The following is a 14,785-nucleotide window of genomic DNA, read 5'->3' on the forward strand; positions in this document are numbered from 1 at the left end:
TTGGTCTGCTCTTTGATCACCTCCCCCCGAAGGGGGAACAGCCTTACCAGGCTACAGAAGAGAATACAGTCACTCCTGATGAGACCTGATAGACTAAGATCAGAGAGAAGGGGAGGAGGACCTCCTTTTTTAGTGGACTGGGAGAGGGACACGGGTGGGGTAGAGGGAGGGTGGGATTGGGAGGGGAGGAGGGAGGGAGGTACAGGGGGGATACAAAGTGAATAAACTGTAATTAATAATAAAATAAAATAAAAAATTGTAACAAGAATGTTTTCATTAAGTGTTGACAAAAGTAGGAAGCAGACACAGCGATGAAATGCCTAAGGGGCTGCCATCTTGTCCTGATTCTATTTTGTGTCTGCCTAGACACTCCTCAGCTGTCCACTCCCCATGTGCCACATAGCCACATCTACCTTGGCAATGCTTTTGGAACTGTTCACGAGTCTGACCATGGTCCAGATGCATTAACTAGAATAACTGATGTTTGTGCACAATAAAACACAAAACTAAAAAAACTAAAAGGAAGTGTGAATCAGAAACATGGTTGTGTGGTATCTTGAAAAAACACTGCAAAGCTTTGCAAAAGCATAGGTGTTGCTCAGAATCCCCTCAAACACCTATTAATTGTGATTTTTTTTTGTCTTAAAAATGCAGTACTGCTGAGCTCTTGACACCAAGAAACTCTGATGGATGAACCCTGATCTTGGTTGGTGACTAATAAAAGGACTTATATACTCTTAATTGTCTTAAATAGTGTGGTTGCCAAGAACTCTTTCTGTTAATCATTTTAGTGACTCACTTCTACAGTCTCAGCTGAAACTTGAGGTAGGAGGATTGCCTCTAGATCAAGGTCAGCCTGTGCAACTCAGTAAGGTCAGTCTGGGCTAGAGTGTGATCTGGTCTGGTCAGATGGCTCCCTTGATACGGTTGTTTGCTGTTAAGCCTGAAGACCTGAGTTCAATCCTTGGCATCTAAATGTCAGAAGAAGAGAACTGACTCATAAGTAAGACCTTGTCTCCAAAAATAAAAAGAAAGCAATAGGGAAAAGTGGTGGGGGAACTTGGGGAGAAGTTGTAAGCTAGGGAATAGGAGGTGGATTTGGTCTAATCACATTATATGTATGTATTATTAATAAGTAAAATATTTAAAACGTTACTAAAGAAGGAAAAGGAAGCTGAGAAGAAAGTTGGATGCAGGGACAGCGAAATGCTGTGAGGTAGTTTTGGGCTGGTAGCAGAATTGGAAAGAACTGAGAATGTGGAATGGATGTGAACTGGGGAAGGTGGTGAAACAGTGTGGCCATTTCTGGGAAGGGAGAGGTGGTTGGCACTTGGAGACATAGCTCATACTCTGCTACTGCATCTGTTAGCCTCAAAAAGCATACGTGCATCTTGTAAATGTTTTTTTAAGTCAGAAGGACAGTTTACAAGAGAAAAGCGCAAACTCATGTGACCATATTAGGGTAATTCTCAGCACTATTGGTAACTGGAGAAGTAAAAATTGCAGAGTTGAGTGTGGAGGCACATACCTCTAGTATCAGCACTTGAGAGGTGGAGAGGAGAATCAGGAGTTTAAGGTCACTCTACATAACATGGTTTAGGTCAGCCTGTGACGCATGAGACCTTGTCTCAAAACAGCAGCAGCAGCAGCAGCAAAAATGTAAAGTTTCAGCAGCAATGTGACTGAACTTATTTTATATCAACTAGGTGAGTTTGCATGGTGCCTTCACATTTGTATGTTGAAATTTTAACCCTTGGTGGCTTAGAATGTGACCTTATTTAGAAATAGGGGTGTTGAAGGTGTAACTAATGTAGTTAAAATGAAGTGATATTGGAGTACAGTGGCTACCTAATCTTATATGACTGGTGACCTGATGAGAAGTTTGGACACAGAGCACACATACAGCAAACACAGAAAACACATATAACATTTAACAGAACACATACACCATGTAGAAGACACCATATATAGAACACACACACTATACACACCAAGTACACACATGGGAGAGAAAGAGAAGTGGAATGGTTCATGTGCTATGAAAAGAGGCAGAACTGGAGCTGTGAGGATGGTAAGGAACAGCCTGAAGTGAGTAGCCTCATTGTTATCTGAGGTCATGTTGAACTCCTTGCCCTTCTACTACTGAGGGCTATGTTCATGTCTGAGGATTGATCAGATCTGGCCCCACCCCTCACCTGGGCAGCTTGGGAGAAGTCGGTCCTGCTCCTGACTTGCTGCAGTACACCAGAGAGAGACGGCAGCTGGCCTGGTGGCAGGTGAGCCAGCTCTGACGGTGTGGCATGAGAGAGCTGTCCCTGCCCCTTGCCAGCTGTGTGAATGGCCTGGCTTCTGAAAGGATATTGCCCTTCTCGCCCCTACCCTCCTGCGACAGGTGGGAGAGCTGGCCCCACAGACTGCTAGCCATTTGAAGGCATGGGCATGAGAGATATCTCTGCCTCTTGCTGCCTGTGGCAGGCAGGAAAGCTGGAAGCACCCCTTTCCAGATCCAGCATGGGAAAGCTGGACCCACCCTTTACCAAAAGCAGCACTTGGGAGAGTGGCTCCCACACCCTTCCTGGGCAGCACTGTGGAGCTGGCCCTGGTGCTAGGGTTTTGGGTGAGCTGACCACGAGGGTTTAAGCTTGGCTAAGCCAGTCCCACCCCTTCCCCTGATGCTACAGAAAAGAAAGCTAGTCTTGCTTCTTGTCTGGGCAAGGGTGGAGAGCTAGTTCTGGTGGTGTGGGTGAAGGAGAGCTGGTGGGCAGATCAACTCAGCTACCACCCACGCCCAGACCCAGGACTTTGAGTTTGCCCACCCCATCTATGAATTGCTGGAATGTGTGAAGAGACCAGTCCTGCAGAACCAAAGCTACAGGATCTCTACAACACAAAGCAACAACATATATATCCCAGAGGGGTCCCAGAGAGGATCTAGTTTTGAAATGTGACAGAAGCCAGAGGCCTTGAACTAGATTCATTGCAATGGACATTTGCAAGTAAAGCTGTCTGGACAAAAAAGTATACTGTGTGATACACTGAAGCTTCCATGATGATTTTTTTTTGTTCTGTTTTATTTTCTTTAGGAGGGAGGTTACAAGGGCAGAGGGTAGATATTGAGGGACAGTGGATGAGTGGAGTTAGGATGCATGATGTGAAATTCACAAAGAAACAATAAGTTAAAAAAATAAAAACACATTTGATAATAGGGCGATATGTGACCACAAAAGCCCAGGTATTCTACTATAGTAAGCCCTGGATAGTCTGATATAGCTGAAACACAAGAAAAAGACCTTAAGACCAACTTTACGAAGATGATAGAGGCCCTTAAAGAGTAAATGAATGAATCCTTTAAAGAATTTGAGAAAAAGATAAGAAATTGGAGGAAATGAGAAAAGTCTTTTAAAAAATCCAAGAAAGCCAATAAAAAAAAAAAACAGTTGAAGGAAACAAATAAAATTGTTCAAGACTTGAAAATGGAAGTAGAAGCAATAAGGAAAATACAAACTGAGGGAATTCTGGAAATGGAAAAATCTAGGTAAGCAAACTACAGAGGCATGAATATAAGAGAGGGAAGAGAGAATCTCAGGTGTTGAAGATAAAATAGAAGGAATAGATACACTGGTTAAAGAAAATGTTAAATAAAAAAAATTCCTAATACAAAATATTCATGAAATCTGGGACACTATGAAAAGACTAAAACTAAGAATAAAAGCAAGAGCAGGAGAATATTCCCAGATCAAAGGGCCAGAAAAATATTTTTAACAAAACCATAGAAGAAAAATTTCTTAACCTAAAGAAGGAGACACCTATAAGCATACAAGAAGCTTACAGAACACCACATAGATTGAACCAAAAAAGAAAATCCTCCCACTAATATTAATTAAAACACTCAATGTACAGAACAAAGGAAGAATATTAACTGCTGCAAGGGAAACAGACTAAGAAACAGATAAGGTAGACCTATTAGAATAACACTAGACTTCTCAGTGGAGATTCTGAAAGCTAGAAGGGACTTGATAGATGTTCTGCAGACTCTTAAGAGACCACAGATACCAACCCAGACTATTTTTTTTTCAATGCAGTTTATTCAGAAACCTTGAACAATCCTCGGACCCTGGGGAAAGCCAGCCCATAGCTTAAATAGCCTCTGGGTAGCCAACCCAGGCGTGCCACGTGGGCAATGCAGATAGGTCCACATACATGGAAGCAAGCCAGATCCTCAGCCTTAGCCAAATGTGGAATTGTTCGTGACAGAGAGCACTCACCATGGGGAAGGTGGAAGGCGGAAACCAGCTCCATCTTTAAGGCATAGCATTCTGCAGCTCTTTACAGTTCCCCCTTTTTGTTTTAGATGCATCAGGCAAGAGTAGAGGTCTGATCTCTGATATTAGAAATAAATTGGGACTTTGTACCGATGTTCGTTTGGGTGTCATCCACCCAAAGAGCATCAGACCTGTCCGATACCTTTTTCTCAGAGGCGGGACCAACCCAGACTATTATACTCAGTAAAACTTTCAATCACCATAGATGGAGAAAACAGTATATTCTATGTTAAAGTCAAATTTAAACAATATCTATTTACAAATCCAGCCCTACAGAAGATACTAGAAGGAAGTTAACTATACCTAATAAAACACAGGAAATAACCTCACATCAGCAAAACTAAAAGAAAGGAACACACACAGTGTCTCTTACACTATCAGCACCAACACCATTACACCCACTATCATTACCACCAGCACCATCAAATTAACAAGAATTAAAAATTATTGGCCATTGATATCTCTCAATATCAATGGGCAAATTACCCCCCCAAAAGACAGATTAACAGAATGGATATGAAAATAGCATCCATCTTTTTGCTGTATACAAGCAATGCACCTCAACATTAAAGAAAGACTTTGCCAGGCTACAGAGGAAGAGGATTCAGGCATTCCTGATGAGACTTGACAAGCTATGGACAGATGGGGGAAGAGAGAGAGAGGGTGGGACTGGGAAAAGATGAGGGAGGGGGCTACAATTGGGATATACAATGAATAAACTGTAAAAAATAAAAATAAAAAGGAAAAACATTAAAGAAAGACATTACCCTCAGAGTAAAGGGTTTGAAAAAAGATTTTCCAAGCAAATGGACCCAAGAAGCTAATGGAGCTATTCTAATATCTAATAAAGTAGACTTCTAATCAAAATTAATCTAAAGAGGTAGGAAAGGACACTTTAACACTTAGCAAAGGGAAAATTCACCACGATGACATTTCAATTCTTAACATTTATGCCCCAAGTGCAAGGGTTCTCACATTTGTAAGAGAAACACTAAATCACATATCAAACTGTATACATTAATAATGGGAGACTTCAAAATCTCATGCTCACCAATGGACAGGTCATCCAGACAGAAACTGAACAGAGAAATAATGGAGCTAAGTGATGTTATAAACCAAATGGAACATTTCACTCAAACAAAAGAATATACTTTTTTTTCTCAAAACTTCATGGAATTTTCTTCAAAATCAAGTACATACTCAGTCACAAAAACAAGTCTAAACAGATACAAGAAAATTTAAATACCCCCTGTATCCTATCAGACCACCACAAATTAAAGTGGAAGTTTTACAACAACAGAAAGCCAACAAACTCTTGGAAGCTGGACTACACTCTACTGAATGAAAACTGCATCAAGACAGAAATAAAGAAAGGCATTAAAGATGTTCTAGAATTCAATGAAAATGAATGCCAAATATGCCTAAACTCATGGGACACAATGAAAATGATACTAAGAGGAAATTTTATAGCACTAAGTGCCTTCATAAAGGAATTGGACAGAACTCATACTAGCAACTTAACAGCATTTCTAAAAACTTTGGAACAACAACAAAGTAAGCACACCTAAGAGGAGTAGACATCAGGAAATAATCAAACTGAAGGCTGAAACTGATAAAATAGAAACAAAGAGAGCAATTCAAAGAATCAATGAAACAGTTGGTTCTTAGAGAAAATCAACAAAATAGACAAAATATTATCCAAACTGACTAAAAGATGGAGAGAGAATATCCAAATTAAAAAAATCAGAAATGAAAATGTAAACATAACTACAGATACAGAGGAACTCCAGAGAATTATTAGGTCATACTTTAAAAACCTGTATGGCACAAAAATAGAAAATTTAAAAGAAATGAATAATTTTTAAAATAAATATCACTTACCAAAGTTAAATCAAGATCACATAAACAACTAAAATAGACCTATAATCTCTAATAAGTAGAAGCAGTCATTAAGTTCCCAACAACAACAGGGACAGACAGGTTTGCAGCAGAATGCTCCCAGACTTTCATAGAAGAGTTAATGCCAATACTCCTCAAATTATTCTACAAAATAAAGGGAAAAGGGGGGAACAGGATAGAAGGGTGGAACCTAGAGGAGAGAAGGGAGGGGACTGTGTTTGGGATATAAAGTGAAGAAATAAAAATAATTTTTTTAAAAGCATCTTCTACAAATAGTGCTTGTCTCTCTGGATGTCTGCATATAGAAGAATGCAAATAGATCCATATCTATCACCCTGCACAAAACCCAAGTCTAAGTAGATCAAATACCTCAACATCAAAACAGGTACTGAACCTGATAAAAGATATATTAGGGAATAACGTTGAAATCATTGATACATGAGAAAACTTCCTGAATAGAACACCAATAAGATCAACAATTAATAAGTGGGACTTCACAAAACTATAAAGCTTCTGTAAAGACAAGATGGTAGCTTACAAACTGAGAAGATTTTTACCAACTCTACATCTGATAAAGTGCTAATATCCAAAATATATAAAAGAATTCAAGAAACTGTTCTGCCCAGTTCACTAACCCCAAAAGACCAGGAATAAGCAGACTCCGCTGTAAATACATGAGGTTCTTTTTATTGTAAATTACAAGCTGCAGCTTGGGCCCATACCCCCCACTGCCGCCGAAGTGGTGGGGGCAGAGAGTGCTGTGCCCAGGTTAGTTGGGTGATTTAAAGATTCTGGTCCATCCCAGCATGCCCAAGGCAGGGGCAATTCCTGCCTGGCAAGCATCTATTGCTACATTTACAAATGTAGCATCTAATGCTACATTTTGAATTGATTGGCTATAGGAAGGTTCCCAGACAATTAATGATCTGGTGTCCCTCCCTAGGGGGATGGTCCAGTTTCCTAGCAACTGTATCTCTAGTGGGTGGGGAAAGAATGCAGTGAGGTGGCCCTTCTCCTCAGGGCATTACTGTACTTCTTTACCTACCTAGTTCAGGCCTTAATTAATAATAGCTGCTAATTTTTAATCTTTTGGTCTCTCAAAACCAGAAATATATAAAAAAAATCAACAAACAATATAAAATAATACAATGAAAAAAATGGAGTATAAATCTAAACAGAGAATTCTCACAAAAGAAATCTGTTATGGCTGAGAATCACCTAAATAAATGTTCAACATTGTTAGCCAATAGGGATATGCACATCAAAAGTAGTTAAGATTCTACCCTCCAGCTTTCAGAAAGGCTAAGATAAAAAACAAAAGTGACAAGTCATTCTGGCGATGATGTGGAGCAAGGGGAACCCTCTTCCATTGCTGGTGGGAGAACAAACTTGCACAGCCACTATGGAGATCAAATTGCAGTTCCTCTGAAAATTTGGAATAGTTCTTTCTCAACACCCAGCTATTCCACAAAGACAATTGCTCAACTATGTTCATAATGGCTGTATTCATAATTCCAGAAACTGGAAACAGCCTAGATGTCCCTTTGAAAGAATAAAGTCCTAGCATAATACGTGACCCTGCTCACAATCTGCCTTCCCGCCTTCCCGGTTCCGAATACGTGACCCTGCTCACAATCTGCCTTCCCGCCTTCCTGGTTCCGAATATGTGACCCTGCTCACAATCTGCCTTCCCGCCTTCCCTGTTCTGGGTACGTGACTTAACTACGGCTTTGTTCAAACCACCCAATCAGACCCCTGTAACTATGCTTCTCGCTTCTGTAACCGCGCTTCCTGCTCCCGAGCCCTATAAAAACCTGTCACCCCAACCGAGAGGCGCGCAAGTCTTCCGAGAGACTTTGTCGCCCCGGGTACCCGTGTACTCAATAAAACCTCTTGCTGGTTGCATCCGAACAACTGGACTCGTTGATCTTTGGGTACGGGGTCTCCCTGACAGAAGACAACCTTCGGGGGGTCTTGCATTTGGGGGCTTGTCCGGGATTTGAGACCCCTGCCCAGGGACCACCGACCCAGCCTCGGGAGGTAAGACCTGCCGGCTTCCTATTCTGTGAGTCTTGTGTATCGTTGTGTTAAACGGTCTGTCTTTGTGTGAGTTCGTTTCCAGGGGGTTCGAGTCCCCCTGTGGTCTGGACTTGGCCAGGTCATCTGTATCAGACGGAAACTAGAAGGAGCCGACGGGCTCGTACTTCTATTCCGTGCCTCCTGGGAGACGTCTCAGGAGTGCCTGGTAGGGGAATCACTTGCTTCCCCGTCTGAAAGGTAACCCTTCTTGGGTTCCCTCCTGTCTGGAAACACGAGCCGAGTGGGACTCTTTGGGGCGACGCCCCTGAGAGAAGGCTACGTGCTTCATCTGGGAGACGGAGGAACCGGACCTCCGATACGGTCTCCATCTGAATTTTTGTGTTCGCTTTGGCGCCGATCTCGTACCGCGCGGTTTGTGTTGTCTTCTGTCTGCCTGATCTTTGTCATAAGTGTAGTGAGTGTTGTTTGTCTGTCTACCAACATGGGACAAACTATCACCACCCCCAAAAGTTTAACTTTGCAGCACTTCAAGGAAGTCCGTGACATAGCCCACAATCTCTCAGTGGAAGTGCGGAAAGGAAAGTGGGACATCTTCTGCTCATCTGAATGGCCCACCTTTGACGTGGGCTGGCCACGAGATGGCACCTTTAACCTAGATATTATTTTGCAGGTGAAGGCCAAAGTCATGAATCCTGGGCCCCATGGGCATCCAGACCAAGTCCCTTATATCATCACGTGGGAATCTCTGGTCAAGGACCCCCCACCGTGGGTGAAGCCCTTCTTGCCTCCCCCTTGCCCAAAACCCACTCATTCTGCCCCCCCTCTCCCGCCTCCATTAGTTCCTACCCCAGTTAACTCCACCCTTTACCCAGTCCTTATGAAACCTACTCCAGAAAAGGACCCTAGCCACAAGAAGACACCCCCGGTCCTGCTGGCGGATGATGGCCCTCTACTGGACCTGATGACCGAACAACCCCCTCCTTACAGGGGCCCAAACCCGGCACAGGAACCAGGGGAGGCAACCGCCAGAGGGGGACCCCAGGGAGAGCCCCCCTCGTCCCCGGTGGCGGGACGCTTAAGGGGAAGACGAGAAGTCACTCCCGACTCCACATCCCAGGCCCTACCGCTACGGATGGGGCCTGACAGCCAGCTCCAATATTGGCCCTTTTCTGCGTCTGATTTATATAATTGGAAAAATAATAACCCTGCTTTTTCGAAGGATCCCTCTAGGCTCACTGCATTGATCGAGTCTATTTTAGTGACTCACCAGCCCACCTGGGATGATTGCCAACAGCTGCTCCAGACGCTGCTGACCACTGAGGAAAAGCAGCGGGTTGTCATAGAGGCACGTAAAAATGTTCCAGGAGACGATGGACAACCCACCCAGCTGCCACACAGAATAGATGCGGCTTTTCCCTTGGAGCGACCGGATTGGGACTTCTCCACTGAGCGCGGTAGGGAACGCCTACGTCAATATCGCCAGTTGCTCATGGCGGGTCTCCGTGGGGCCGCAAAGCGCCCAACTAATTTGGCCCAGGTTAAATTAGTGACTCAAAAGTCTGAAGAATCTCCCTCTGCCTTCCTAGAACGCCTCAAGGAGGCATATCGTGTGTATACTCCCTACGATCCAGATAGTCCGGATCAGGCAACTAACTTAGCCATGTCTTTCATTTGGCAGTCAGCCCCAGATATTAGACGGAAGTTAGAAAGACTTGACAATTTAAGAGAGAATAAAGTGCAGGATTTGCTGAAGGAGGCAGAGCGGATTTATAACAAGAGAGAGACACAGGAAGAAAGGGACGAAAGGCTGAAGAGAGAGGCAGAAGAAAGGGAGAATGTCAGGGAGCGGAAGAGAAATAAAGAGTTTAGCAGGTTGTTGGCCACTGTAGTGACAGAACAAAGGCAGAGTAGACAGGACCTGGGAGGCCGTAGGGGTCCCCGACTGGACAAGGATCAATGCGCCTACTGCAAGGAAAGAGGGCATTGGGCCCGAGACTGTTCCAAGAAGCCAAAGGGCCACCAAAAGGGACCTCAAAGACCCAAGCCTCAGACCAATTTGCTCAATCTGGAAGACTAGGGGTGTCGGGGTCAGGAGCCTCCCCCTGAACCCAGGATAACTCTTAATGTGGGGGGGCAGCCTGTCACCTTCCTGGTGGACACCGGAGCCCAACATTCGGTACTCACCACCTCACCGGGACCCCTAACTGACAAATCAGCATGGGTTCAAGGAGCAACCGGAGGAAAGAGGTACCGTACCGTTGGACTACCGAGAGGAAGGTACAACTCGCCACCGGTAAGGTAACTCACTCCTTTTTGCATGTCCCTGATTGTCCCTACCCCCTGCTGGGGAGAGACCTACTTATGAAACTTAGGGCACAAATCCACTTTGAGGGGACTAAAGCCCATATTACCGGGCCGCAGGGACAGCCCTTGCATGTGCTAACCATGCACTTACAAGATGAGTACCGGCTCCACGAGCCTGAGAAACCTGAGTCGCAGGATGTGACTAGTTGGCTAGAGAAATTTCCCCTGGCTTGGGCGGAGACTGGAGGAATGGGTCTCGCCATTCACCAACCGCCCTTGGTGATTGCTCTAAAGGCATCTGCGACTCCTGTCTCTATCAAACAATATCCAATGTCACATGAGGCCTACCAGGGAATCAGACCCCACATTCAGAGACTTTTAGATCAGGGCATATTGGTACCGTGCCAATCTCCTTGGAATACGCCTCTCCTTCCAGTCAAAAAGCCAGGAACAGGAGATTATCGCCCAGTACAGGACTTAAGGGAAGTCAACAAAAGAGTGGAGGACATACACCCCACAGTCCCCAACCCATACAATCTGTTGACTGGGCTTCCCCCGAGATATGTTTGGTATACAGTCCTGGACCTCAAGGATGCTTTCTTCTGTTTGAGGCTCCACCCAAAGAGCCAATCTCTTTTTGCCTTTGAGTGGAAGGATCCAGAGCTGGGAATATCGGGCCAGCTTACTTGGACAAGATTACCACAGGGGTTCAAAAACAGCCCCACCCTTTTCGATGAAGCTCTACACCGGGACTTGGCTGACTTCAGGGTCCATCACCCTACCCTAATTTTACTCCAGTATGTGGATGACCTCCTCCTGGCTGCAGAAACTGAGAAAGAATGTAAGGAGGGAACAGAGGCCCTTTTGAGAACTTTAGAAATTCTAGGATACAGGGCCTCAGCCAAAAAGGCCCAGATTTGCCAAAGACAAGTTACTTATTTGGGATACCAGATCAAAAATGGGCAAAGGTGGCTGACCGAGGCACGGAAACAGACAATTTTGGGAATTCCAGAACCCAAAAATCCGAGGCAGTTAAGAGAGTTCCTAGGTACGGCGGGGTTTTGCCGCCTCTGGATCCCGGGGTTTGCAGAGATGGCCGCACCACTCTACCCCCTTACCAAACAAGGGACTCTCTTCACTTGGGGGGATGAACAACAGAGGGCCTACGCATCAATAAAAGAGGCCCTGCTAACTTCCCCTGCATTAGGATTGCCGGATTTAAACAAGCCCTTTGAGTTGTTCGTGGACGAGAGACAAGGGTAAGCTAGAGGAGTCCTAACTCAAAAACTTGGACCTTGGAGGCGTCCGGTTGCCTACCTGTCTAAGAAACTCGACCCAGTGGCCTCAGGTTGGCCCCCTTGCCTACGGATGGTGGCTGCGATCGCCCTCTTGCTCAAGGACTCTGGCAAACTGACTATGGGGCAGCCAGTAACTATCCTGGCTCCACATGCGGTTGAGGCCCTGGTAAAACAACCTCCGGGCCAATGGCTCTCTAATGCCCGCATGACTCATTACCAGGCTCTGTTACTAGACACTGAGAGAGTGCAATTTGGTCCTGTGGTAGCCCTCAACCCAGCAACGCTGCTTCCCCTACCAGAAGGTCCAGAAGTTCATGATTGTCTCCAGATACTTACAGAGGTACATGGCACCCGACCTGACCTAACTGACCAACCCCTTTTGGAGGCCGACTTCACCTGGTTCACCGACGGGAGCAGTTTCCTGGACAACGGAGAGCGGAGAGCAGGGGCTGCGGTCACCACCGAAACTGAGGTAATTTGGGCCAAGGCCCTACCACCTGGAACCTCAGCGCAACGGGCCGAACTCATCGCCCTGACCCAAGCCCTCCGAATGGCGGAAGGTAAGAAGCTAAATGTCTATACAGACAGCCGTTATGCCTTTGCTACTGCTCATATCCATGGAGAAATATATCGAAGAAGGGGACTGCTTACCTCCGAAGGGAAAGAGATTAAAAATAAGACGGAGATATTGGCCTTGTTAGAGGCTTTGTTCTTACCCTCGAGGCTGAGCATTATTCATTGCCCAGGTCACCAAAAGGGGGACAGCTTGGAAGCCAGGGGCAACCGCTTGGCGGACATGACAGCCAGGGAAGTAGCGATGCAAGGAAATTCAGAGGCTCCCCGCCTCATGGCCATAGATCTGGCCATGGCAGAGGCCCACTCCGTCCAAAAACCCTCCTTCCATTTCCATTATACTGAGGAGGACCAAAACCTCCTCAAAGGAATGGGGGCCGCATACAACCCCACAACAAGACTCTGGACTTTCAACGAGCGACCTGTGTGGCCCCTACAACAGACCCGGGACCTGATCAAGTACCTCCATCAACTGACCCATCTTAGCTCCAAAAAGATGAAAACCCTTCTGGACAGAGAGGAAAACGCCCACTATCTGCTAGGTAAAGATAAAATCCTACAAGAAGTAGCTGAAGAATGCACGGCATGTGCCCGAGTCAATGCAAGCCGCAACAAGATCGGTGCGGGGGTCAGGGTCCGAGGACACCGCCCTGGCACTCATTGGGAGATAGACTTCACCGAGGTGAAACCTGGACTCTATGGGTACCGGTACTTACTGGTATTTATAGACACTTTTTCTGGGTGGGCAGAAGCCTACCCTACTAAACATGAGACTGCCAGAGTTGTCACCAAGAAACTTTTAGAAGAAATCTTCCCTAGGTATGGAATGCCGCAAGTACTGGGCTCTGACAACGGGCCTGCCTTCGTCTCCCAGGTAAGTCAGTCAGTGGCCACATTGTTGGGGATTGATTGGAAATTACATTGTGCATACCGCCCCCAGAGCTCAGGGCAGGTAGAACGTATGAATAGAACTATTAAGGAGACTTTAACCAAATTAACGCTTGCAACTGGCGCTAAGGACTGGGTATCCCTCCTTCCCCTAGCGTTGTATAGGGCTCGAAACACTCCGGGCCCCCATGGGCTCACTCCTTTTGAGATCTTGTATGGCGCCCCGCCACCAGCTGTCCATTTCTTTGACTCTAGAATAGCCTCCTTTGCTGATACCCCCTCTCTTCAAGCTCATTTGCAGGCTCTACAGCTTGTGCAACGGGAGGTTTGGAAGCCTCTGGCGGCCGCGTATCGAGAGCAGCTAAGTCAACCTGCGGTCCCGCACAAATTCCAGATTGGAGACGTGGTTTGGGTACGGCGACACCAGACAAGGAACCTGGAACCACGCTGGAAAGGACCTTACACTGTTCTGCTGACGACACCCACAGCTCTGAAAGTAGACGGCATCTCCGCCTGGGTCCACGCCTCCCACGTCAAGGCCGCCACCCCTGAGCAGCCGCCTGACGCCTCGGACTCGGGAACCCGATGGAAACTCCACCGCACTCAAAATCCTCTCAAGATAAGACTGACTCGGGGGGGGGGAACCCTAATAGTCTTGCTTCTTACCCTGAGTATTACAACAACCCAGGCCTCTTCCCCGCACCAGATTTTTAACTATACCTGGATTATCGAAAATCAAGCTGGGAACATTGTTAACACCAGTTCCCAGGTTGGAGCCCAACCCCACTGGCCCAGTCTGGAGGTAGATCTCTGTGCTCTTGCTCTAGGGGCCAGCCCCGACTGGGGAACCCCCGAGGTCGTGTACACTCCGGGGTCAAGCGCCCCCCAGCTAGAGGGCCGTCGCCCCATAGTTCCGGGCTGTCACAACGGGATTGAGAGAGCAGACCTACATGGTCAGGCAGGGATCTATGTCTGTCCGGGAAGTCATAGGAACAAAAACCTCAACTACAAATGTGGGTGGGCAAATGACTACTTTTGTGCCTCTTGGTCCTGTGAAACTACGGGAGACACCTACTGGGCTCCCTCCTCCAATTGGGATTATATAACTGTTAAGAGAAAAGATCGCCAGCCAGGGGCGACCCCCAACTATATCCCAGATCAATTAAAGACAAAATGTGCCACCAGTAGCACTACAAAGGGGTGGTGTAATCCCCTGCTCATTCAGTTCACTGAGCAGGGAAAGAAAGCGCCCTGGACAACTAGCACCAGGGGTTTTGAATGGGGCATCAGGCTTTATATGCACGGATGGGATATGGGCCTTACCTTTAAACTCAAACTTAAAAAGACCTCACCCACAACTGCCTCTGTGGGACCCAACCCAGTCTTACAGGAGCTCTCTCTACCACGACCTCCACCCCGGCCAACATCACCCCCAAGTACTTCCGTTTCTTCCCCCAGCTC

At 46.2% G+C, this 14,785-nt stretch overlaps 1 protein-coding gene across 1 annotated transcript; it reads left to right on the top strand.

Annotated features, from left to right (window-relative positions):
- Positions 1 to 8,742: 8,742 nt before the first annotated feature.
- Positions 8,743 to 14,587, top strand: LOC132646977 (uncharacterized). Its single transcript, XM_060366206.1, is given in 4 exon segments — positions 8,743 to 9,186; positions 9,268 to 10,509; positions 10,512 to 14,337; positions 14,562 to 14,587. Coding segments are annotated over 4 exon segments (5,538 nt in total).
- Positions 14,588 to 14,785: the final 198 nt, after the last annotated feature.

The sequence above is a fragment of the Meriones unguiculatus genome, chromosome 14 (genome assembly GCF_030254825.1).
Source record: "Meriones unguiculatus strain TT.TT164.6M chromosome 14, Bangor_MerUng_6.1, whole genome shotgun sequence".
NCBI lineage: Eukaryota > Metazoa > Chordata > Mammalia > Rodentia > Muridae > Meriones > Meriones unguiculatus.